Raw genomic sequence first — 25,258 nt, 5'->3', positions numbered from 1 at the left:
GTGGGTGTACATAGGATGAAGGGTTCACCTAACACTTATACACATTTGCTAGGCCTGCACTGCTATGTCAGGTACTCCATTTTAGTCTGTACTGTTGCCTATCGTACTGGCTTGAGGCATACCACTGTACTACAGACCTTAGCTTCCAATTACATGTATATTAGTTTGTGACTTCATAGCCTACCCAACCCACATCACACTGCCTGGCCTGCTGTTATCTGTCTGCATAGGCCTGGGGGGAGGTTACTCATATGCCTCTTCAGAGGGCATGATACAGCATTTGTTTGTGTTCGCGTTTGTCTACATTTGGCCTGCAGGCTGTGACCGTTAGGTATGTGACCCCCCCCCCCAACTGGTATGTGTGAGAGAGTTAAGTTGTGTCTGTGCCAGTGAAATGCTGTCATGGCTTAGTGGTTCAGTACTGTGACTATAGTGCACAGTGTCCTGAGTTCGAGCCCTGTCACTGCTTTTTATTTTCCTGCTGGGCAGTCCTGACTGGTTAAGGAACAGTAAAGCAGGTGTGAGCGTGTTTACCCGACTTTGCTCAACTTTGCCCAACATTGCCCGACTTTGTGCTGGTTAGCGTGGTGCGCAGCTACGCACAATTGTATTTAAATATGCTCAATACTGGTAAAATGTGCTTAGCAGTGCTTAAAATAGGGCACTCATGCCTCAGGTGGTACTGCAGGGCTGCCTATGTTGGATGCACATAGTACACTCCCTATACATGTTTGAAAACAGGTAGTGTCAAGTTAGGCATCCCTTTTACTGTATGTGCGAGTCAGAAAGAGGTGTCATTTCCAGGATTCCTACTGAGTCGGTGTATGTGCTATGCGTTGCCTCTTTGCCAAGGCCAGGGCATACTGGGCACACCTCCTTCTGCCTACTGGGGCAGGCTCAGGGTGTTCCTCCTCCGAGTCACGCTGTGCCTGTGCAGGCCTTGGCAATGGTGGGGGGCTGTTTGGGCCTGCCCCATGCTGTTCCTGCTGCAGCTGTTTTTGCAGGATCATATTGTGTAGCATGGCACATACCATGACAATTTGGGTACATGTGGTTGGTGAGTACTGCAAGGCTCCACCAGATGTGTCCAGGCACCGGAACAGTGACTTGAGCATTCCAAACACACGCTCAATAATGTTTCTTGTTTGTGCGTGTGCCTCATTATGGAGTTCTTGTTCAGGTGTGTGTGCATTTCTGATGGGTGTCATCAGCCACGGCTCCAGTACATATCCAGCATCCACCACTAGTTGACCATCAGGGATGTCCCCATTGGCAAATCTCTGGTACAGTTGCGTCAGATTCCAGATATGGGAATCGTGATAGCTTCCAGGGCAGCCAGCACACACATTCTGCCCTGGGCATCGCACATGACCTGGCAGTTGATGGAGGTGAAGCCCTTGCGGTTGATGTAGACCCTACCTCGCTCACTGGGTGGTGCTTTGATGTATATGTGCGTGCAGTCTATTGCACCCACTACCTCAGGGTATTCTGCTATTTGGTGGAAAAGACGCATATTGCTGGCCATTGCCTCACGGGAATTGGGGAAATATACGTGCTCACCGACATGTGCTGACATGGCATCCAGGAACTGGTGCAGTACCCTGGATGCTGATGCCTGTGAAATCCCCATCATATCACCAGTTGGTCTCTGGAATGTACCTGTAGCTAGTATTCTTAGGCCAACACATACCTTGGTAGCCACTGCGATGGGTTCCCCTCTGTTGGTTCTGTGTGTGAGGCGTGGCCGGCACAGCTCAACAATTTGCTGCAGGAGGTCTCTGTCCACCCTATAGCGCTCCACTACCTCCAGCTCATGTAGCCCCTGGTAGGTTACCCTAGTTCTGTACACTCTTCTCCGTCTCCTCACTGTGGGTTTCTCAGCAGCATTCACAACATCACCACCCTCAGCACCTTGCACATGTTGGTTTATGATAGCAAGAGCAGCCCCTAACATTTTGTCTGACTTAAGCTTTTTAAGTTTTCACTCTTTGTATACTGCAGTGTTGCAGAGTTCTTGGGAAAAAACAGGGGAGACTGCTGTTTGCAGAGTTTAAAATGCTGGGCTGGACTGGGCTAGTCTGCTGCCTGTGTAATTGGCTGATTCTGATATATTTCACCTGTCAGCTCTGCTAGTTCTCCTTGGTTAACTTCCTACTACTTCTTTTCCTTCCTTTTCCCTTTCTGTTTCTGCCCGGGGCAGCGCCGCACACACGCTGTGTGCACGTTTGCAAGAAATTTCAGATATATCCATGGCATACACCTTTGGTTTCTGGTTTTCAAAAAGGACAGCTGTAGACACATCTCTTGCAATCCTGAGCATCTCAGGGAAAACACAAGACACTGTGCTCCAATAAGCATACAGCCTTTCTGACACACCCCCTCATGATGTCACCTATCTTCTACTCTACTATTCACCTACTCCTACACTTACACTCTTGGGACATGGCTCACATGCTGGGGAAAATTGGGATTCACTATCCTTATCCTCATTTGCATAGGATTGCCTACTAATGCTAGGTTACATCTCTCACACTGAGCTTCCCCCCTTTAGCAACCAGTACTCAGTGGCCGCGTTGACTTCAGCCTGCCATTCACCTGCATGGCACGATAATCTTTTTAGTGAAAATGCCTATTTTTTAATTATTTTCTTGTTTTTTTTTAAGCACCGCACATTTGTGCGGCTCTGCGCTACGCTTAAACATTGGAGATCGGGGAAAAAAATGAGATTTTAATAATTTTTAAACATTTACAAATGCCAGTGGCCTTATATTTGGCCATTGGCATGCCTCCTCAAATGGATGCATTCTTTATTTGGAGCTGTCATAGCTCCGTTTTGCTATTTGCAAAATGGTACTCTGTTACCAACGGAGTACATTTCTGCAGATAACACTACTCTGTCACGGACAGGTTATTGTTTCCTGGATTAAAAATTTACCTAATTTGCATAGCTTTCAGCAGCAAATGAGGTAATTTGCATACCATGACACTGTCCGTGCAAGACTAGCTTTAGAAGCTCTCATGCACGTCCCTGCCGGCTGTTGCTGGATCGCTCGGCAGACATATTGGGTGTCTGACGTCTTACTCTACTCTGCAACTCCGTGCAAGCTTTCGTAAATCTGGCCCTCTTTGTTTGTGGATGTAAAAACATTCTTTGTGAGGAACACTAACAGTTACCAGCATGGCAACATGAGTGATTTTTCTTAAAATACAATCATTTCTAAAAATGCAGAAAAGTAAGTTTTATTTATGTTTGCTGAACAATCTGACAAAAGTGTACATTACTGCAATTTTTAAATGACAGCAATTTTAAACATTTGCAGGCATTAAAAAAAACATTTGTAATAAAAAACATTCAATTCCTGTCCTCAATACACATAAACAAACATCAGGTGCTATAAACAAACAGCATCAGTACAAAAGCATGGCGCTGTGCTTCTTTCCCATTTTGGGCATTTTTAACCAGCAAAATTTCTCATGTTATGTTAAGTTTAAAGCCTCTTACATTAAAAAAAAAGTCATGTCCACTCGCTAGTACATTGTATTTGAGGGCACCCTTTCCTGAAGTTCTGTGGTTAATGTAATCTATTAACCCAAGATAATTTAAACTTTTTCTTGACTCACACTGAACCAAAAAGTATTATTGACCTGCTTCTTTTTTTCCTGAGAAGCTTCTAGACCTACTCAGAAAGCCTGAAAATTGAACAATGTTGATACTTCACTTCAGCTTGTACATAGTTAACACCAAGCAAGCTAAAGTAAAGTGATACATTTCAATCGCTCTTCATGCCACACACCCACTGATTTGAATGCAAGTTCTGTAATGACGTGTGCAGAACCAGTCTTTCAAAGCAATGAATAAACGATCCAGTTTACCAACTTGAATAGCTAAAGCCTGCAGTCATGATTCCTCTTTACCTTCTCAAAGTTAAATAAATGCATTCCATTTTACCTTAAAAGGCTCATATGTCATGACAACTGCTGACATCTATAGGCAGTTCTTCAGTAATAATAAACACCACATTAAGATCTTACCATTCTCTGGCTGGTCCTTAACGTCAACGTCACTTGGTTGGCTGGGACTCTCAGATTGGCCTGAATCTGAAAACAAAACCAAAGAAATACCTAAATGCTCGTTAAAACAAAAATGAAAATAACATCTGCCTGCTGCTTCTGTTTTAAATGGTATCAAGCAAACTGTGCATTGCAACTTATGACAAGCTGCAAGTTTTCTCTTCTATTGCAGTAAAAAAACAAAATTCTACCCAGTTCGAACAACATTTATTGTAAACAGAATTCTACCCAGTTCGAACATTTATTGTAAAGATAGATGTGAAGTTAGCATAGTATAAGTTATAAAATAAATTAAAGTTCAGTACCAAGAACTACTTTACCTGCAGGCTTGAAGCACAATTCAGCATATAAAAATATTACAGATAATGAATGTCAAACAACATAAAATCTGCATTGTTTCTACTACAATAATATTCAAAGATCCCGCAGAGTTAGTGTTTTTTTCTGTTGAACTGATGCCTGTTTCAGCTCATAGAGTCATGTAGGACACAATGAAAAGGGAAAGCACACTAGCAGAGGTACACAAAGATACAGCCCTCCCATTCTGTGCTCTCCAGCTGAGTAGTAATTAACAACTGCTCATGAACAGCCACCTGATGGCTTGGCATATGGAACTTCACTGCTTCAGTGCTTCTGACCAGCGTTCAGAAAATACCTCTGGATGTTGACTGGGTGGCCTAGGACTGACTTCCTGTCTGAGAAGGAAAATTATATTCAACTACATAGGTGGCCTTGGCAGTTTGGCAAAGTTACTGCTTTTTTTGCAGAAGATTATAAGCATGACAGAGCCCAATGTCACATAAAAAAATGTCCAGGGAATAGGTAGTGAGATAACACACTGCATTGCAAGAAGGCTTCTTGGTTCCTTAGTAATCAGGTACCACAATTTGCATTTTGAATATGAAAACCTGTATCAGAACTTTTTCAATTGTAATCCATGAGTGATGATCATAAACTATATTCTGCAAACGAGCTTCTAAGTCCAGTATCAAACAAGACACACACACACACACACACACACACACACACACACACACACACACACACACACACACACACACACACACACACTCACACTCACAGGGCAAGTAAAATATATTATTAGTAAGAAATACAGTAATTCACATCAATAACCCCTATAGGACAAACTTATGGTTGCCCCACTGCTCCTTGTTCCCTCCTTTCCTAACTAGATAACAATGTTATTAACCACTAAGATAGATGACGCCTTCCATTTTCAATCCACATGATGCACCATAACAAATCTGTCACTGTTGCTTCAAAAGTATATTACTTGTTTCAGAACTACTTTATAAAGGATTTTTACCTCTTTAGATATTTGCAATCAGAAACAAATTACTGCTGTTAAAAAATACAGACTTCTTACTCGGACCAAATTTGAAAGAAATAACCTAAAAAAGTAGAGTGCCCTACAAGCTGCACATCTCCTTTCAATGAGACAACAAAACAAATTTCTAGTTTAAGAGCCAAATCCTTATTGCAGACAGTTTGTCCAACTCAAGTTTGTTATGATTTACATTTTTTTAAATGTTATACGAGTCAGCTGCAAAAGTAACATGTTTAATGCAAACTCAACAATGCAGTATAAATGGATGCTATGGATAGTCTAAATTATGCTATGAAAAATCACAATCATTCAAAAATGTTGATGTTGATTAGATAGAACAGTTAGCATGTTCATTCCAATTCTAACATTACCCATACAAAGTCTGGGTGGCTAGAGCTATTAAAAACACATATCTACACCTATCATGTTTTCAGCTCCTCAAAACTGAGAAAAACACATCTGACAGAAGAATGGAAGCCAAACTCCCATAACTAAAAAAAAAACTAACAGAGAGTCCCAATTCATTTAAAAACACATCTATCTAACCGTCAAGATGTCCGGACTAGTCAACCATCCTCACTTAAACAGGATGGAAGCACATTCCCTAATCTCAAAACAGAAAAAAAGGCAGAAACTGAATTGTAACTAATGTACTGTGTTAGCATCAACGTATACATATTCAATGCAAGCACAGTACATTAGGAGGCTATCTCCAGTCAAGATAGACGGCAGGAAATACTACAACAGCAAGAAGTTTAATGTACAGTGCAGTTGCTTTAAAAAGGAAACAGTTTACTTTTGGAAACAGCAGCATTTTATGATATCAATAATCAACTCCTGTGTCTGGGTAGCACTAGCTGGTCCCACAGCTGGCTTACTACCTTGATCACTCAGGTTTCATCTTCATGATCAAATCATGCAAGCCACAGGTAAGGCTGGTTTACCCACATCAGGCTTACTATTTTCACTACATGGACTTCATCCTCATGATCAACTCCCACCAGTTGTGGGTAAACCCAGCATAGGTTCATAGGTAAGTAGGAGACTAGCTGCCCTTGCGGGCCATTTTAAGCCTAGCCAATTCCCCTTTTTTTTACTCAAAACAGCCTATCCATTTGGTTAGAGACTGGCCTTACCCATCTCATGGCTGATAATTACCTATTACTCCTAATGAGAATAACTGGGATCGTACTGTAGATAATTTGAAGGGATACATGCATGGGATAAAGCATTTAGAAGCTGCCTCTGTCCATTAGTAGTATAGGGGCCTGTCCTGGGGTAAATCTTCTGTTTCCCATCCACAGAGCCAAGCTGTGCTGAAAACATGGACAGGGAAAACTTTGTTTTATGTGGATGGGTAGTCTGTTCTAGAGCAGTGCTATCCTCTGTGAGATATACCTGTCCCTCCAAACCATTCGGTTGATGTTGCAGAAGAGGTTTATATCCCTAGACTGAGTAATTCTGATGCCATTTGACTTTCTGATGTGCAGTAAATTCATCAGTACTGGGTCAGAGGATGCTTTGTATGTCAGATACAGGCCACAGCAGTCTGTAGGAAACCGTATACAGTGATGGTGCTTTGAGTTGGTCCATGTAGGACATGCTGTTTAGGCCTTGTATGCTTTTAGTAAGGTACCTCTGTGGGTGTTCAAGTTGATGCTTGAGTCTGGACAGATATACACCAAAGGGGACATTATATTCAATGATTGGCCTAATGAGGTCTAAGTGAAGGGGGACAATGGATTACCTAGATCTAGTCATAATCCCTTTGTTTATAAGCTGTGCAACGCAGGACTTTCTTACAACGGACAGAAGATGGTCACAAGTTAGGCCACTGTCAACATACATTTGCAAATCCTGAACAAATGGGTCAACTCTCAGGGTCGTATTGTTAATGTGGTAGTTCCTTGGGATAAGTGACTTCTCAGAGGATACAACAATGCATTGTTTGGCCCTTTAGTTTCAGTCCATGATTCTGGCACCAGTTATTTATTTGGGACAAACCTTCCTGCAGGATGGCAAATTCCTGTGGAGGTTCAACAACTGCTCCTAGCTTGAGTCATCTGCAAACTTAGCCAGAACCCTTCGTTATTTGCTTTTACTTCACAAATGTAGATGCCAAACAGAACAGAACCCTAGGGGATTTCATTGGTGACCTTTCTCTTTGAGGAGCTAACTTGTCCTATCATGATTTCCTCCATTCTATCTGTGAGCCAGCTGGCAATCCAGTGGGTGACATAGGGGTTTATTCCCAGTTTATTTAGCTTTTCTACTATGCCTGAGTGGGGAATTGGGTCAAAAGCTTTGGCCAGGTCTAGATATACAGTGTGCACCATTTTGCCTCCATCTGTTGTTTTGTTGACCTTTTCAAAACATCCACCAGGTTGAGTAAGCATGACCTGCCCTTGGCGAATCCAAACTAAGACGGGTCCAGTGTTTGGAGATTTCCTAACTGAACTGATTAGCTCCATAAGTCTTCCCCGTGATGCATATGAAGCTGGTCAGACTTATAGGTCTGTAATTGCCTGGGTCTGTGAAAAGCCCTCCCTTATGTAGGGGAATGACTGCAGCTGATCTCCATTCACTTGTTACAAAACCAGTATGGAGGCTGAGACTGAACAGTGTTGTTAGGGGTGTGGCTAAATCATGCTTCATGTTATTTAAGATAAATCCAGGAATATTATCAGAACCCATCAATGCAGTATTTTTAGCTTTTGATAGCACTTTTAGGACTTAGTCTTAGATGACAGATGGATGCAAGCCAGTTTCAGTATATCCTGAGGGGCAGACGTTGGGGAGAGTATGGTTTAACTTAGAGCTAAATTTATCAGCCAGTAGATTCACTATATCTTCAGCCCCAGTGTAGGCAACATCATTCACAATCAGTTCAGTGCATTACTGCATTGTGCTTTTGAGATTACAAACATAACTAAAATATACCTTGTTATTGCCTTTGGGTCGGATAGCTATTTTAGTCTCAAACTTGGCTTTGGTGTTTTTTATTAAGCTCCCGAGTTGTTTGTTTATTTCAGTGACAAGGACTCTAACATTCGGGAAATTACTCTTCTAAATTTTGGTCAAAATTTTTTTCACTTTATTATAAAGCTTGTTGATATTATGGTTTCATCATGTCAGTTTTTTTCTGAGGGGTTGCCCTGCACTTGTTCCTACTTATTATCTGATAGCTAACAGTATTTTCTGAAGAACTGAGAAACCTCAGTGCTCTCCCACTGAAAACATTGGCACATTCTAGAAATAGTCTCAGAGAAAAAGAAACCCCAAAAGGCAGTGAAATAAACCAAGCTCTCCTCAGAGTCTGAGTCAGAAATATGAGGGAAAAAAACTGAATCCATCCCTGCATCTTCCTGTTCAGATTCAGAATTTTGAATCTTTTCAGGAAAAGAGGAAACCCTCTTTCTTTTACCAGAAACTACTTTACAAGAAGGATCGATAGCCTGAATTAAATCCTAAGCCAGGCCTAGTAAACTACTCCTGTCTAAATAAAATTGAGGAAAATGAGTACTTGCTTGGTTTTCTGTTTCTGACAGGATAAGTGGTGCGAACTGTGTTACTAATGGCAGCAGCTGCTTCCCCAGGGATGGGGGCATTCTCTCACAACATGGTAACCTTCCCTGTTTCTCTCCCAGGACTGACAAGGGTGGCTTCTCCTTGCTACTGAGGGGACTCCAACAGCTGCAGAGGACATGGCTAACCCACTGGTCCATAACTGGAATAGGTACTACACCAGAGGGATCCAGGATAAAAAGTGAGTGGTCTGAGTTGCAACAAATGGCCAAAGCACAGTCAGCAACCCATGGCTGAGGCAAATTTCTAACGTGCTGTGATAGCAAAGGCTGTTTGCTTAACTTTTTGTTTTTGTGGCTGGAAGAAGGACCGACTGTGGGACCAGTAGTGTGTTCCATGGTCAAGCCAAAAATGGTACCTCTTTCCTGGGGAAGACAAGCAGCAAATTTTAGTAAAGCTGTCAGTCCACAAAAGTTACTATTTTAATACAGAAAAAACATAGTAAAAAGCACTTTCAAAAATTATGCCACCCTACCAAAGAAAAACACACACAATTTCTCCACAGCAAATATGTTAGTTAACACTACTGTTAAACTGACAAAAAAATGAGTGCTCCATTTTGTTACAGTCTTGATACAGTCAATTATAACACAGCACTCTTGGCTTCAAAATAAATATTCTTTAGAGAAAAGTAATAACATATCAATAAATTTAAGAAAATGGAAGTTTTTTTTCCTGAAGGGAACTTATCCGCCAGCAAAAGAAAGCACAAGCTGACCATCGATCCTCAAAAGTGTCAGAGGAGTGTACTCTTCAGCAGCAGGAAAGCTCTGAAGGGCTATGCACCCAAACTTGTCTTTTAGTCAGCTCAGTTTGAGCTACTTGACAGTTAGGGTGTGTGGAAGGTGGCTTGAAGGTTTGGAAGTTGGCTGGCTGTTATATCTTTGGCAGGATATAACCCATAGAGCTAAGTACTGTTAGTGGTGGCAGCAGCTTCCTTAAAGAATGAGCACAACATTCTAACAAAACAGTGAAGTCTTCCCTGTTCCCTCTCTCAGGACTGACAACAGTGTCTCCCCCCTTGCCCACTGAGGGGAGTCCAACAGCCTCAGAGGACATGACTAACCCCCAGTCCACAGTAGTTGTGGGTGCTACACCAGCGAGATACGGTAAAATATGAGTTGTCTAAGGTACTACAAATGGCCACAGCAGTGTCACCTACCAGCAGCAGAGGCAAACTGCTAACCTGCTATGGTAACAAAGACTGTTTGCTTAACTTTTTCTTTTTGTGGCTAAAAGAAAGACCGACAGTTGGACTGACAATTTGTTCCATGGTCAATAGTACCTCTTTCTCAGGCAAAACAAGCAGCAAATGCTGGTAAAAATAAAAAGTCTTTAAAAGTCACCCCCTCCCCTGACAAACATGCTGAAAAGCACTTTATAACACTATGCCAGCTCCACAAAGTAAAATGAACACAATTTCTCCACTGAAAAAATATCTTTCAGTTACTATAACAACTTATAAACTTACAGGAAAAAAGAACACTTCTGTTTAAAAGTACAGTGCAGTCCATTAAAATACAAACCACTGGCTTTAAAATTATTTTTTATACTTTCCTCTTCAGAAAAATTATAAAAATTAAATGGAAGTTTGTTTTTTCCCTAAAGGGAACTTATCTGCCCAACAAAGGAACAGAACAACTGACTAGCTATCCTCAGAAGCCTCAGTGGAGCAAATCCATCAGCAACAGTAAAGCTCTGAAGGGCTTATCACCCAAATTTGTCTTTTGGTCAACTCTGCTCCAGCTGACTGACAGTCTGCGCATATTGAAAGTTGCCTGAAGCATTGAAAGCTGGCCGGATGTTATATCCTTGGCAGGACATACCTCATACAGCTAAGGCTAGCAGCAGTGATCAGTATGCTGAACCTATGTAGATATATCAAACAAAACTTACTAAGAACTTTAAGTAACCTCACTAATTTTAACCCTTATACATTTAATAGAATCCCAAGTTCCTTTAACTGGTCTATCCTGAAAAATAATCCAGTCAATGAAGCTGTTCACAAATTTAGCAGATATTTCTTGAAAACCCTAAATAATCTGGTTCCAAGTAGAACAAAATGAGGAAAGAATAACTATACTCCTTGGTTATCTGCTCATAGCAGGCACCTAATGTGTGAAAGAGATGGGGCTTGGATCTCCGAAAACTACAACCCTTTAAAGAATTACAAAACTGTAGTAAATGACAGATTAATGTAGACAATAAAATTTACTACAGTAACTCCAGTGTTCCAACCCTAAAAAATCTGGTCTATTAATAATATACTCCATCCTGGAACAAATATGGATTCTAATCTTGCCCCAAATAACACTTCCTCTGAAAGAGCTACTCAATTTAATACACATTTTACAGCAAGCATTAAAGTTCTTACTAAAATTTTCTACTTAACAATCCTGACAAACCTTCTCCTCAGGCAGCAGACATTCCCTGTTTCACTCTAAAGCCATCCTGACCTCCTACATCAAATCACTACTCATTAAACTGAAACTCTGTTCTCCTTCAGCAGATAACATCCCAGCAGAATACCTCAAGCTGGCTGCCAGTTTCATAGCCTATCCTGTGTCTGCCCTAATTAATAGCTGTATCAAGGAATCATACATTCCCTTTCTATGGAGACAAATTCTTCATCATCCTCCTTCACAAAGGAGGAGCCTCATGTGATATAACCAATTTTAGACCTATTTCCACATCATCTCCTTTGTAAAAAATTCTGGAGAAGAGCATTCGCAAACTACTTGAACATATCCTTCAGGCAAAGCTCCTGACCCCCACACAACATGGTTTAAAACCCATCCATAGCACTGCTATGGCCTTACTAACCTTCAAGGATACTATTAACAAAGGCAAACTCATTTCCTCTGTATTCCTTGATCTCTCTACAGCTTTTGATCTAGTTGTTCACCAAAAACTCATCTGTCTTCCCTGGGGCTATCACAGTCCACACTACTATGGTTTAATAACTACTTAACCAATGGATACCAGTCTGTTAAATGGTTCTTCACATCTTACCTTCCTTCCCGTCAATAGTGGAGTGCCACAGGGCTCCATTCTCAGTCCTCTACTCTTCAGTTTATGGACAACAATCTTCATAAATCCTCTCAGCAAGCTTCCCCCGTACAATATTTTGACAATTTTTCCCTAATGCACACTTCAAGGAACCTCACACATCTTCAGAAAATTACTCAAGAAGACTTTAACTCTGTTGAAAGTTGGCTACAGGATAATAATCTGCTATTAAATCCCAAAAATTAAATTATTTATTTTTTCCAAAATTCCTCTTCCATGAAAAAAAAAACAACTTTAAAATGTATTCCTTAAATAATACCATGATTGAAGTTACTTCACATACAAAACTAATTGGCACGACAATCAATGGCCATCTTACATTTGATTTACATATCCACAACACTATCAAGAAAACCCATCAAAAACTAGGTACACTTCATAGAGTAAAGAAACTCCTTACAGACCCTGCCTAGGTAACTGCAGCTACCACTTACCTCTTTTACCCTCTTTCCTATATTTTGTCCCTATCATGACCAACCTCCAAGCCTCACTTAGCGATTTGCTTGCAAAAAAGTCTTACCAGACCCACCACTGCATAGCACTAGAAACACTTAAATGGCTCAAACTTCCTCACCACCTCTCTTATACCCAGATCATCTTATCCCGCAAAATTTGCCTATTACCCCCCACTTGCTTGCCCAGCAATTAGCCCCATATTCCAATTCTATTTACCAAACTGTCCCCTTCAGTCAAATGACAAACAACTGGTTACCATCTGCAAACTGCAAAGGGCTAGTATGGTCAGTCTCTGTTCTAGTAATGTAAGTAGAACTTGGAATAAAATTCCTGTATCAATCAGATCTATCTCACACCTTCATCTTTTCAAACCATTACTAAAAGACTTCCTTTCTGCCTCCTGGCTATGTCCCTGCTCCTCATCTGGGAGGTAGCTTCTCATAACATCCTTCATTCACCTTTCTATATATCTTTAAATTACTTAACCTGCTTATACCCTTCTAATAGTTCACTTTATTGTAGTACTTAAACTACTATACCTATTCCCAATTTAGCACAATCAAACCTCCATTTCATCACTACTTCTCTATTAACACTTAAACTTACTTATCCTCTCTAACACCTCACTCTGATGTATTTCTTAAATTACTCCTACCCATCTTGCACACCGCCCTTCTATCTGTAAACTCTCAATACAATGCTGTATATTAATACTTGTTAATATCAATACAAATTTTATTATACCGATTACTATGCTATGCATACCCTACAAGTGCACTAATACAGTTTGTTATAAATTTTGATTACATTAAATTTGTTACCTTGGAGCTTTTCTCCCTGGGCCTATGGTGAAAAAAGGCACCTGTGCCCAGTTGGACTTTTCCAGTAAACAATGGTCAGTAAATAAACATACACACCGTCACACACACACACAAACACACACAGTCTGAGGTTCACTGAAAGTGCCTTTCAGTGATTTCATTTTGCTGTATTTTTTTTGTTTGTTTTTAAACACCTTTATTGAATTATCACTTGTTACATAAGCACATTTACATTTATATAAAAGTAATCAAACTGTATTAACAAGATAAAATTAACAAGCATTATGCTTCACATATGTTGTTATATATCATATAACTTAAGCAACATTACGTAAGTTATTCAATTCCTGCCCCCTTTTTTAAACAAGAAACATCTTTATTAAACCATCACTTATAACATAAGCAATCATACATTTATGTAAATTAAAACAAACACTGACACAATCCTAGTCGCAAGCATTTTACATCACAAACCATATTGACACACTCCCAGTTGCAACCATTATACATCACTTATAATCTACCCAATTGTTTTCAAACATTGCATAGCTCATTTAAGTCTTTCCTTCTTTTAAACCTTATTCTTCCCCTGTATGTACTGTTCCCATAATTCCCATTTTTCCTATGTAGTTTGCTCCTACCTTTTTCTAAAGCCCTCAGTTCCAGTTGTTTTATCTCTGTTACTATATTCACTACTTCTAATATAGTTGGTTTAGATATTGATTTCCATTTGCTAGTAATTGCTTCTTTGGCAGCCGCCATAATTAGGGAGAGCAAGGCCTTACCATGTCTAGGCAATTACAATTCTGTATCATAGCTTAGAAAAATCATCCCTAGTCACACCAATCTGCCCACCCAGCATCTCCAACAGTGCAGGGAATCTCGCAGAAAATCCTTAAAGTCCACCAACTCACTGAACTCCCAGAAAATATGTTCCCAATTCCCTCTTTCTTCCCCATCACACCTCCAACATTTGCTATCTACCAGAGAAAAAAATTCTCTGGAGTCTACTTGGAGTATAAAAATATCTATGTAAACATTTCCAAGCAAGAATACGAAATCTTCTAAATTTTGTTGCATATTTCATTTTGCTATATTGTCAGTCACTGAAATTTCCTTCGGTAAGTAGGCAGAGAGAGAAAAAAAAAAGATTATATAGCTAGACAGACATCATTCCACAGAAATGTAGTGTGCACACTTACAAAATATGCAGAGGGAAAAATGGAAGTGGTGACGTTGTGGAGACCAGACAGACTATCAGTACTATTGATTTAATGACATAGCTAATACAGTGTTCGATGACTGTTATCTGTTTCCCATGAAGTAGAAATGAACGTATAAGCCCCTTCTGCTGACTGGATGACAGCAGCTGAGAAGAAGCTTCATGGAAGCTGAAGTAGTTTTACAGTGCCGCACCTCATGAAGTGTGTTGCTGAAGGAGAGCAGTGTTAGATGTCAAAAGAAGTGTTTCACCATTTATGCTCCAATGAATACATTGTTAATCTGCAAAATGCTTCCCTCCATCAATGTATACTTACAGTAATCTGACTGCTAATATGTACTGGTCAAAATTAGAACTGTCTTTCCGCTCTGCAGTGGGTCATCCCATCCATAACAGAAAGGAGACTATGCTTTGCACATTAGCACTTGATTTTGCATACAGTTAAGTCTCTTTGGCTAGATGAACCACAATACCGTTCAAAGTCAAAATTACTAGCAAAAATGAGAAAACAACTACTCTTCTTCACACAGTGAAGCCCTCTGCAGCTACTTGTGAATGTATTTGTGGTGAACGGGATACCTGTTATAGTGGCATAAGTCTCAAAACACCACTCTGTTCCATAAATCACTAATAATAGTAATAATAATTAGACACTTTCAACCTTCTAAACACTTCACAAAAGAATGGAAGAAAGTCTGAAGTTTCTCTGCCAAAGCTATGAATCATGCTTCTTCTCTGAGTCTTGCTTTTTTTTTATGTCCACCACAATTCTTTATCTTGGCTACATTACAACAAGCACATATCACCAGACTCTATAACATACAGTCATCTAAATAACCTTTGTACTTATTGTCAGGTTGTTATGTAACTATAAATGTCTCGTGCCCTCTTGGCCAACATGTACAATGACTAAGCACTGTGAGCACTACTATTTCTCTTAATGTGACAATCTTTAATCAGAGATGAGTAGAAATATTCTGTTAATTCTGTTACGTAATAGGGGTTATACCTCAATTACTGGCCTGCCTGTTTATATTGTTAGTGATATATTCTTCTGTAAAATTAGCATTAAACTGACAGCAAAATAAATACACTTCACTATTATATTCAAAGTGGCAACCAGCAAATAGTACTGATTCTGGAATGCATACTTGCATGATGCAATGTTCCCTGCCTCAATCAAGACACTAAAAATTCAGGTGTCGCAACCAAGTAAACAGTGACAGCACTGTCAAACTAGCAGCTTGTTTACACCACATTCTGAGCCTAATGCCTCTCTCTGGTATTTACTTATGCTTTAAAACACTTTGCTTTCCTTTACAAACATTTCTTCTCTACCACTCCTTCTAAAACCACTTAGTCAAATAATGTGAAGGCTGTAAATGCCAATAAAATGCTTTGAAAGACTGTTAGATGTCCTGTCCAGATTTGCAATCCCGTTCACCCTTACTTACTGTTTGCCATTTGGCATACCTGGCTTTTCCTTGACGATTCTGGCTTTTTTTTATAAGCTGTAATATTTACCTTTGCTACACTGTACGGCACTTGCATCTTTCCCAGCAGCAATGCTTCAGTGCTCCCAGCACTACTCACTTGTCTGCTGCTTGGTTGAAACTCTACTTTGTTTCCCTACTCATCTGTTACCTTTGTCTGCTATTTACATGAACTGAAAATCTGTTTTCAACCTTTTGCATTCATTTGAACGTTTGAATATCAAGCATGCAATCTACTAATGTGGCAAAAGCTTCACTGACATAACTATTTTTCTTATCACTCATAAAATTAGCTAGTAAATACTTAAATTCAGACAGATATGTGCATAGTTTCAGGAGTAGCAGCTTACTCTACAAGTCAGAAAAATGCCGTGCCAAAAGTCAATTCCTGTTTTTACTGTTGTGCATAGCTTTACTATCAAATTACCTAGCCTGGTGTTATATTGGAAACAAGATTTTAAATGAGTACAGAGTGTGTCCTGAAGTCCAGAAACAGACTACCCCTTGGTACCCTATACAACAATGAGGATGGTGAGACCCTTAACCTATGTGCATAGTTTGCATTTTTTTAGTCTCACCTGATAAGTTACTTAAATAACTAAAAGTTATTTATTGCAGATCTTTTTCTTCAGTTCAAGTAGATCTACCAAATTTCAAAGGTTGAGTTGTCTTTCCTTGGCCTCCTTAAAGGTATGCAAGACATTTCTCAGAGGAACATTTCTTCTCAAAGAAGTCTATCAGATTTAATAGGCGTGACCTTTTAACAAAGCCAAACTGTGATGGGTCCAGCATTTGCAGCTTATCTATGTCCTTGTTCATCATGTCCACGATGATCCTTTCCGAGGCTTACATTTGAGGCCGGTTAAAATTATGGACCTGTGGTTATCCAGATTGGTAGTTGGACCTCAAGGGAATGACTGTAGCGATCTTCTTTGGGCACAAAACCTGAATGTAGGCTCCAGCTGAAAAGTGATTCAAATGGACCAGAGAGGTCATGTTTCATGCTATTTAGTATGCATCCCAGGATGTTATAATGGCCCATCGATGCAAAGTTTTTGGCCTTGAAAAGTGCGATGACTTGTCCCCTAGTAATGATTGTGGGGGGAGGGGGTTTGAGGGGCGGTATGTGATATTTCCTTTGGACTACTGGGAGGGAGTGGGCGGAGAAATTTCAGCCAAAAGGTTGACAACAGCCTCCAGTTCAATGTTGGTGATGCCATTTAAAACAAGTTCTGTGCATTGTTAAGTATTTCCCTTCAGGTTACAGACACAGCTGTAGAAAGCTTTGTGGTTGTCCTTTGCTTGAGAAACTAAGTTTCTTCAAATGTAGCTTTTATAGTATTAACCCTCATAGCTACCTCTTTAGATTGGTCAGGGAGCTTTTATTATGTTGAGTTTTATTTCTCCTATTCTTGTCCAAGATTTTTTTCTTTTGTTGTATAACCGATTGATACTGTGATTCTACCATGGTGGCTTGTCTTTTGAGTTTGTCTTATTCTTAATATGAATGGGTACAGTTCATTCTATACAGCTATCAATGTGGCTATACAAGGATTTTGTAAATAGCTAAGCATATACTATGATGTTTACTAGGTTTGGGGGTGCTTGGAATGTGGAAAGGGTGTCACTTATTACGACAGAAGTTAGCCTTGGAATAGATCCTAAAGGTTTTTGGCTTCACTGGGTCCCCAGATTTAATTTTTATTTCAAGGAATACTGTCTTATGTTGAGATCTGACAAGTGAGGACATTACATTGGGTAAGGAACATTACTCCCACATATTCATTGAGTACAAGGACAAGGACATTTGTATCTCTGGTAGGAGAATGGACCAACTGTTTCAAGATGTTGGTATTAATGAAGTTAAGAAATCACTGGGCTTGTGCGTTAGAAGTGTTGTCAGATTCCCTATCTATAGAGGAGTAATTGAGATCCCCCAAGAAGATGGTCTTGGGGTGAACGGTGAGGGACTCTAGTACATTGAAACATGTAGTATGGGTTTCTTGGGGCATGGAAAGGGACCTATAGGTTGCAAGCATATGGTACGAGACCCTGTTTATGGCAAGTTGCACATGTATGAGTTTCAGTGGGTCATACACTTTAACTAGTCTAGATATGAAGTTGTTTATAATATAGACTGACACTTCTCTACCTTTAGTTCCCTCCTGTGCAGTAGCTGGTCTAAAGATGTGAAAGACATTATAATTCTACACTCTAGGGGTACTCTCTGTGACTTTAAATCATGTTTCCATTACTACTCAGGTGTCTATACTCTTCAGGGAAAGGAAAGCTTGCAGGTGTGGAGTTTCTTGTTAAGACTTCTAGCATTCAGCAGTACCACTTTAAGATACTTCTTCATGGATTACGTTAAGTCAGAAGGTTTGTCAGTTTGACATTGCCTAAAAAAAGGCATTAAGGGTAAGGAAATAGTCTTTAGACTTTTGAGTTTTGGCAGAGGGGATAAGTGCAGACCATCCCTGTCAAAGCAACGTGGTCTGTCAAACATGTCCTCTCAGGCCATCAAATATTGTATTCTTTTGAACTGGCACCAAAACCTAGGCCAACTATTAAAATCAATAATTTTTCTGTTGGTAACATGGTATCAACCTTGGAGAAGGTAGTATGCTGCTCAGTGTTAGGCTAATACCTACCTGAGACACACAATTAGTGAGTTTCATCATGTCTCGCTTCATATAGTCAAGGGAGGTATGCCTCAGTTCATTAACACTCACATGGACTATGACAGAGTCATACTGCTATGCTACCTGTGATTCAGTGACCAGAGTGCCTGTGTAACTTGATGGATCCCACCTCCAGAAAGGCACCTAATTGAGACTTTCTCCTTAGTCAGTCTGGTGAGGGGGACATCGGTGTGCTCACTATAGAATTATCAATGAACAGGAAAATTTGGCTTTGTGCTGGCTTGCCGTAAAGGCTTAGCAACTGGATGCAGTGTTACTTTGTGTAGCTGTGGGTGGTGTTTGAACAGAGTGTTTACATGATGGCTGAGGACCCATTTTTTGATTGTGCTGTGCAGGAGGTCTTAGTGTTTTAGGAAGGTTACCTGTATAATATAAGTAGTTTTAAGTGTTGAACCTTTACCCTGTGCAGTAGGCATGGTGGTACACTACACTGCTTGGATACTGGTAGGCAAATTTGATTTTGGTTCTGTCTCAGTCAAATCCATCGAGAATTATTCACAATTGTTCATACCCTTTTCTGTATAAAGTTGGGGCAGAAAATTTCAAAAGACACTTTTTCCTTCTGGCTGTCACAGTGTATTATTTTTTGTTACTTATGCTCAATCAAATAGATCTGTTTCTACCTTGCAGGCTTTCTTATCAAAGATTTTCTTGGATAGCATTTATGCAGTGACTACTTTGGTATTCTTGAATATCTTTGGAATGTATTATAAGCATAACACTGCCTTCTGGTCTGGAGCAACATTTGGAACTGCCAATGTCCAGGGTATCTTATCTACCCAAAAGGTATAGCGTGAGACTTTGTCCTGAAAGTGGGGAGATGCAACCCCCTATGACAGCACCTTGTGTTCTTCTGCTTTCCCTACTAATTTATTAGGTTCTGGTATCTGTGTATTAACATTTAGAGGTTAGGGCCTTGTATGGAGGATCATGGGTGAAGTGAAGGGGCTTCAGTAACCTGGGTAAAATTTAAGGGTTGAGATGACTTAGTACTATTGGTCTATGTTCAGAAAGTGAAGGGGATGCAACAGATTACTAGCGCTGATGTAACAGACATTTAGGACCAGATTCCAAAAGAGTTGCTCTCACTGTAAGCCTGCCTTGATTCCGAAGTTACTTGCTCTCAGTGTAAGTGACTTACTTCACTGTAAGGCCGGTCTATAAACAGGCTTACACCAGGGGTCACTTGCACTGAGACAAAGTCTTTTGCAACAAGGCCCTAAATCTGTAAGCACATGAATAAGAATATAGCACGTATTACGTTTTAATATGCAAAACAAAAACCCCAATCGATCATCACTCAGTGCCTCAACAGCATCAAATACAGTAAATGAATCCCAACAACAACAAAGTAGAATACACACTTTATTATCCAAGAAGTACTCGCACAGAAAAAATGTTAAGCACAGGTGCTTACAATCCTCTTTTCGTGTACTTTCATCCCAACTACCCTCAGGACTTCATTAGAACAATAAAAATGTCATTCAACTCCCTAAACCTTTTTATCGTGTGATCTGTATTATTTGCATAAACTTTCCAATCAAGAATTCCCTAGAGTTAGCTAAAAAGAATGGTCGTAAATGCTTGAAATCACTGACAGTTGAAAACAAGAAAGCTGGAACGCAATTGATATTAGGGATATAGAAATATAAATATATAACCCTAAAACTTTTAAAAACTTAAAAATTTTAAAAACAACTACTACTTAATATTGCATTCGTAAAATACTTTAAAAATCCCAGACAATAAAGACCTTTTTGCCATTTATAAATTCCACATAGTGAATCTTAAGGCAATGATAAACATTAAAACTGTTCTTACAATGTTTAAAAACATTTGTAATATGACCTAAGGTATTAAAATAAAGCATTAAATGCCTCAGTGTATCCTAATAAAATATTACCTCATCATCCACTATATGTACACAAAACCCATATTGTGTAATATTAAGTACTTCTACTGCTACTACTGCACTTCGTTGGTGTTGAGATTCACTTCCTGTATTTGATGCCGTTGATGCATTGAGCAACGATCGACTGCATTTTTCATTTTGTGTTCTTAGTTTATTTGAATCCCCTGGACCTTTCTTTGTACTTTTAAAAACAGACGTTCACAGAATACAAGTATGAGGTATCAAATAAATACATATATTCATATGTTAAAGTTATATTAGTGAGTTCATATTCAATTGTTATGACCATCTGGTTGTAAAGAGCCATAACAAATATAAACCAAGTTTATTGTTCTTACAAAATGCATGATAAATTAAAATACAATTCTGGATTAAAGCAATGCACAATAAAAAAATTACTTTTTGAAATGATGTATTATACAGTTAGTGGCAAAAGCATTATGTATGTCCCTTATATACTCCTGTACATGTATTCTAACTTTACACCTACTTTGGCCTATATAATACTTGTTGAAGGGAAACTTATCACACAACACAACTGAATTAGAATAACTCTGATGTTCATTTTATATTGTGCTTTGTACTAGTGCCTCTGCACTGACAAACACAACAACCGCTACAAATTGCACAATTGTCTAAACCACTCTCTTGACACACAGACATCCCTAAATGCACCAAATAGTCTTTTAGACTTCAGGAGATCCTAAAAGAGATTTTTGGGGCTAGGTCACAAACCCTGTTTCCATGTGGCGTCACTTGATACTATATACCAAATGTTATGCAGTCTAGTAATATTTTCAGTACAAGGAGTATGATGCATGAAATAATATGCATCTTCTGTGTTACTATTCCTTGTTATATGATGTCTGCAGGAATTTCCATTAGCAATATACCCATTCTGTGCTGTAACCATAGTACTAAACACTGTTGGACTTGCATCTAAGTGCAGTATCTAAAATTATACAATGACATTCAGCCCCTTCACAGCAAACTCTACATGCTCTGAGGAATTTTCTTACAAGTAATGACTTGAAAAGATGACTGGGGTGAACAAAAATATTCAATGACACAGGCTTTCTATAAAGAGTAGTTTTAACTTCACCTTATTTAACATATATCAGGCCATTTAAATATTCCCTCAAGAGTTCTGCATATTAAAAAAAAAATAATACTGGAACTGATTCATGAAAAACTTTGTACTGCTCCGCAAATAGACCCCAAAAGATGTTTCGATATCTGGATAATAAATATGAATCCCACTGTAGTACATCCTAATTATAAAAAAAACATTAAAATAGAAAAAAAATGTGGTTTAAATAGAGCTCTACCAATTAACAAATGAACAACCTTGTGCTGTTGTCTCCCAAATAATGCAAGATAGCCTGTAATTGTGCAACTGTGCTATACAAAACTACACACACTATTAACATTGTCTGTTAGAAAGTAAAAATCATCATGTTAAGTATTTTCATCTCCTGTACAAAATAGCCACTGTCCCTTATATGAGAGGGCAGCAATGTCATCTTACATGCTAAAAGGCCATTATTTATTTATTTATTTATTTATGCTTGGCTTTATTGACCAGGGTAGAGCACTGTCCCAAGTGGACTATTTGCAGGTTCAGCCCAGGGCTTACAACCAGATAAATATAGGCTATAAGGTAACATTACGCAGTAACTACATCAAGAAAACAGTAAATTAATGAGATATACAAAAGCAGTTGTAGAATTAATCAGTACAAGGTGGGCATTGGGCTGCATGTTTTACAGTAAAAGAACAAAGACTACTAAAGGAATTTTATACAGTGCAATGAATACTGTACTACACTATTAACTGTGGTAAAGGAATATTATTTTGTACTATGTAAAAAATCTACAAGACTATGAGAACTAGGAATGGTACACTATTTTATTTTGAAATATGTACAATAAGAAGAGGAAATTAATAAGGGATGGGTTTCTAGATGTAGTAGGAAAATAAGGAAAAGTGTAGATGTGGTGAGGTTGGGAGGGGGAGGAAGTTGAAAGCTGTATGAGGAAAGTTCAATGTTACCCGTTTTCTCCAAAGAACCCCTGATCTGTGACACAGTAGGTTTTCCTGGTGGTAGAGCTTTTTTTTTTTTTTTTTTTTTTTCTTTATTGCTTCCCCCAAGACTTTGCCCACTGGCTCCTATACTTTCATCCAATTGGCCCATTCGTACCTGCCTGGGAATCCCTATCAGTTCTCCGTTCTCTGTCAAGAGTTGGTTGGTAGGGAGGGGGCCAGCTTGTTAGACCAGGGGGATGGCCTATACTCTCTGTTTGGGAGCACTCTCTGTTCACCTCAGCAGCATCGTGTGAATACACTAACGGCAGCAAACGCTCGGCTGCCACAGTACTCTACTAAGTGAACACTTACACTATTACTAAGTGCAAACCATGTGGTGATCCAAATCCACCTTCTTCCTTCCCTCCAGGACTGGACAGCCAGCAGCAGCCACTGAATCCACTCCTCTCCATCCAGCTCCTACAGGCATCCAAGCTGCCAATCAAACTTGGATCGCTTGCAGTGTGCAGTGTAGACAGAGCTTTCTCCCTATATGCCACAGGCTAGGAAAATATGGGGTTTTGTAAACCTTCAGGAGACAATAAAATAAAATAAAATAAAGACATATATGGGATCTTAGGAGATAATTTGTTACATTTTTTATCAGAAGGTAATCCCTTGTCAAAAGCCTCATCTACTTGTGTAATTAATGCTTTCCGTAACTTAAACATTAGACTATATGTAAGCTTCAAATATTCATTTGTGTTGTTCAACAATTTATTCAATGTGTTTCTAAATGCACCTATTTTGACACAGCTACAGCATTATCTCCCTTGCCAGCAGCACTAATGGGGACATTCTTAATTAAAGCTTGAATGGATATCCAGTCACTACGAGTCATAATATAATATATTACATACTTTTCACACATGTTTATTTGTTGCAGTATTCCTTACATTACTACAGCACAATAAACTATCACTGCTTTACAAATAAATGGGAGAATGAAACAAGAATGACTTTTAAAGCCAGCTTCTGCAATCAAACTGTCTAAAATAGAACAGTTAAAATCATGCTGTTGAATGTTGCACAGACACACACACACACATAAATGCTTCCACTGCAGTTTTCTAATGAAAAGCCACAGGTTCAACAGTACCACTGAACAGGATATCTTAGCAGCAAGAACAAATACAAGTCCCATTGACAAAACACTGATAGCTTCTGTTGTAAATGCATTCCACCCAACAGAAAGACATTGTTATTGGTGTCCAATAATTTTGCCAGTGGAATGAAAGTTCTAGCATTTGTTTTTACAAAGTCTTCATTCCTTAGACAAAAAGGATGTTTAACATAAACATAAACAGTACTTACTGGTTGTCACATTCCTGCTTGGTTCTTGACATTACTTGATGCTACAATGTAATCTTCAACATTTCTTGGCATTCTTCCAATTTCAATCTGTCTACTTGTCGAAATGGTAAATTCAACAAGGCTGGCTTGCTGTCTTCTGCAAAATCAGTCTGCTGGAGCTAGAAATGCAGATGCATTCCCAAGTCAGTTCCTGCTACTCAGGCCGAACTCTCAGCAGAGCTGAAAGCCAGTTTCATAGTGAAATTTGATATGGAGGAGAGAACTGCAAGCTATGTCTGTAACTTTTGTTTCATAAGTCCTTCTGACAACTGGTCCAGCAAGGTTGCACCTCATCAGCCAGTTCTTGCTGGAAACTAGCCATATAAGACATTACTTTATGACCTTGGAGACAATGTTGGGATGCATAAATTCCTAAATCTATTCATTGCACTGGACTTCTTATCATGGAGATAGGCTGCAAGACTCTGTAGGGTCAGAGACCTTTTTAAAGGCTACTGCTTCCACAACTGTGCCTGGCGTGAGGGTCTTTACCAGCAGTTCCAATTCTTAAGGGACCACAGGAACCTGCCCAGTTGGGTTTCAATGTATCCAAGTTGCGCCATGCCATACTATAAGCTTATATTAACATACTGTCCAGGTGGGGAACCATGCAACAAGGTGTATTGGAGGTCCTTAAGGTCTCTTGCAAAATCTTGTTTGGGAAGAATACTGGATCAGCAGCCCACCCTCCAGTGCTGCTGAAGGAAGCAAATGTGGAGTAGTCTGCAGCAACCAAGCAAACATCAGCACCTTGGCACCAAAAGCATTGTTCCCAGTAGCTGAAACGCTAATCCTACTAAAACCAGCATTAACAACATCCATCTCAGCATTCAGCTTGTCCCCAAGCTTAGCTTAGCCCCAGTGGGTAAATCTCCAATATTGGGCCCAATCTGCCAACCAGTGCTGTTATTATCAATACCAAAACAATGTCTAAACAGTCCTGTCTTAGTTTTTTATTTACTTTTGAGCTACCTGGTAAGAAGAGGGTTTTATTTGAATTTTTATTTTATTTCTTACCACTGTTTTTCAGTGTTTATAGGAAGGAAGGGATAGCTTGTAGACAAGAAGATTTACTTTGATTTATATTTTATTTTTCCTTTAATTTTCACTGTTTGTTGCTAGAAAGGGACAGGTTTTAAAC

General features: G+C 39.3%; 1 protein-coding gene across 4 annotated transcripts in view; it reads right to left on the bottom strand.

Annotated features, from left to right (window-relative positions):
- Positions 1–25,258, bottom strand: part of NFIA (nuclear factor I A) — a 1,748,145-nt gene that overhangs the window by 901,537 nt on the left and 821,350 nt on the right. For all 4 annotated transcript variants that reach the window (XM_044085539.1, XM_044085540.1, XM_044085537.1 and 1 more), the window contains exon 3: positions 4,033–4,098. In XM_044085539.1, coding sequence (XP_043941474.1) covers positions 4,033–4,098 — 66 coding nt within the window. The remainder of the gene's footprint in view (positions 1–4,032; positions 4,099–25,258) is intronic.

The sequence above is a fragment of the Protopterus annectens genome, chromosome 10.part0, assembly GCF_019279795.1.
Source record: "Protopterus annectens isolate FY-2018-M chromosome 10.part0, PAN1.0, whole genome shotgun sequence".
Classification (NCBI taxonomy): Eukaryota; Metazoa; Chordata; order Ceratodontiformes; family Protopteridae; genus Protopterus; species Protopterus annectens.
The sequence above is the reverse complement of the archived record's forward strand: the minus strand, read 5'-3'. Positions and strand labels throughout refer to the sequence as shown.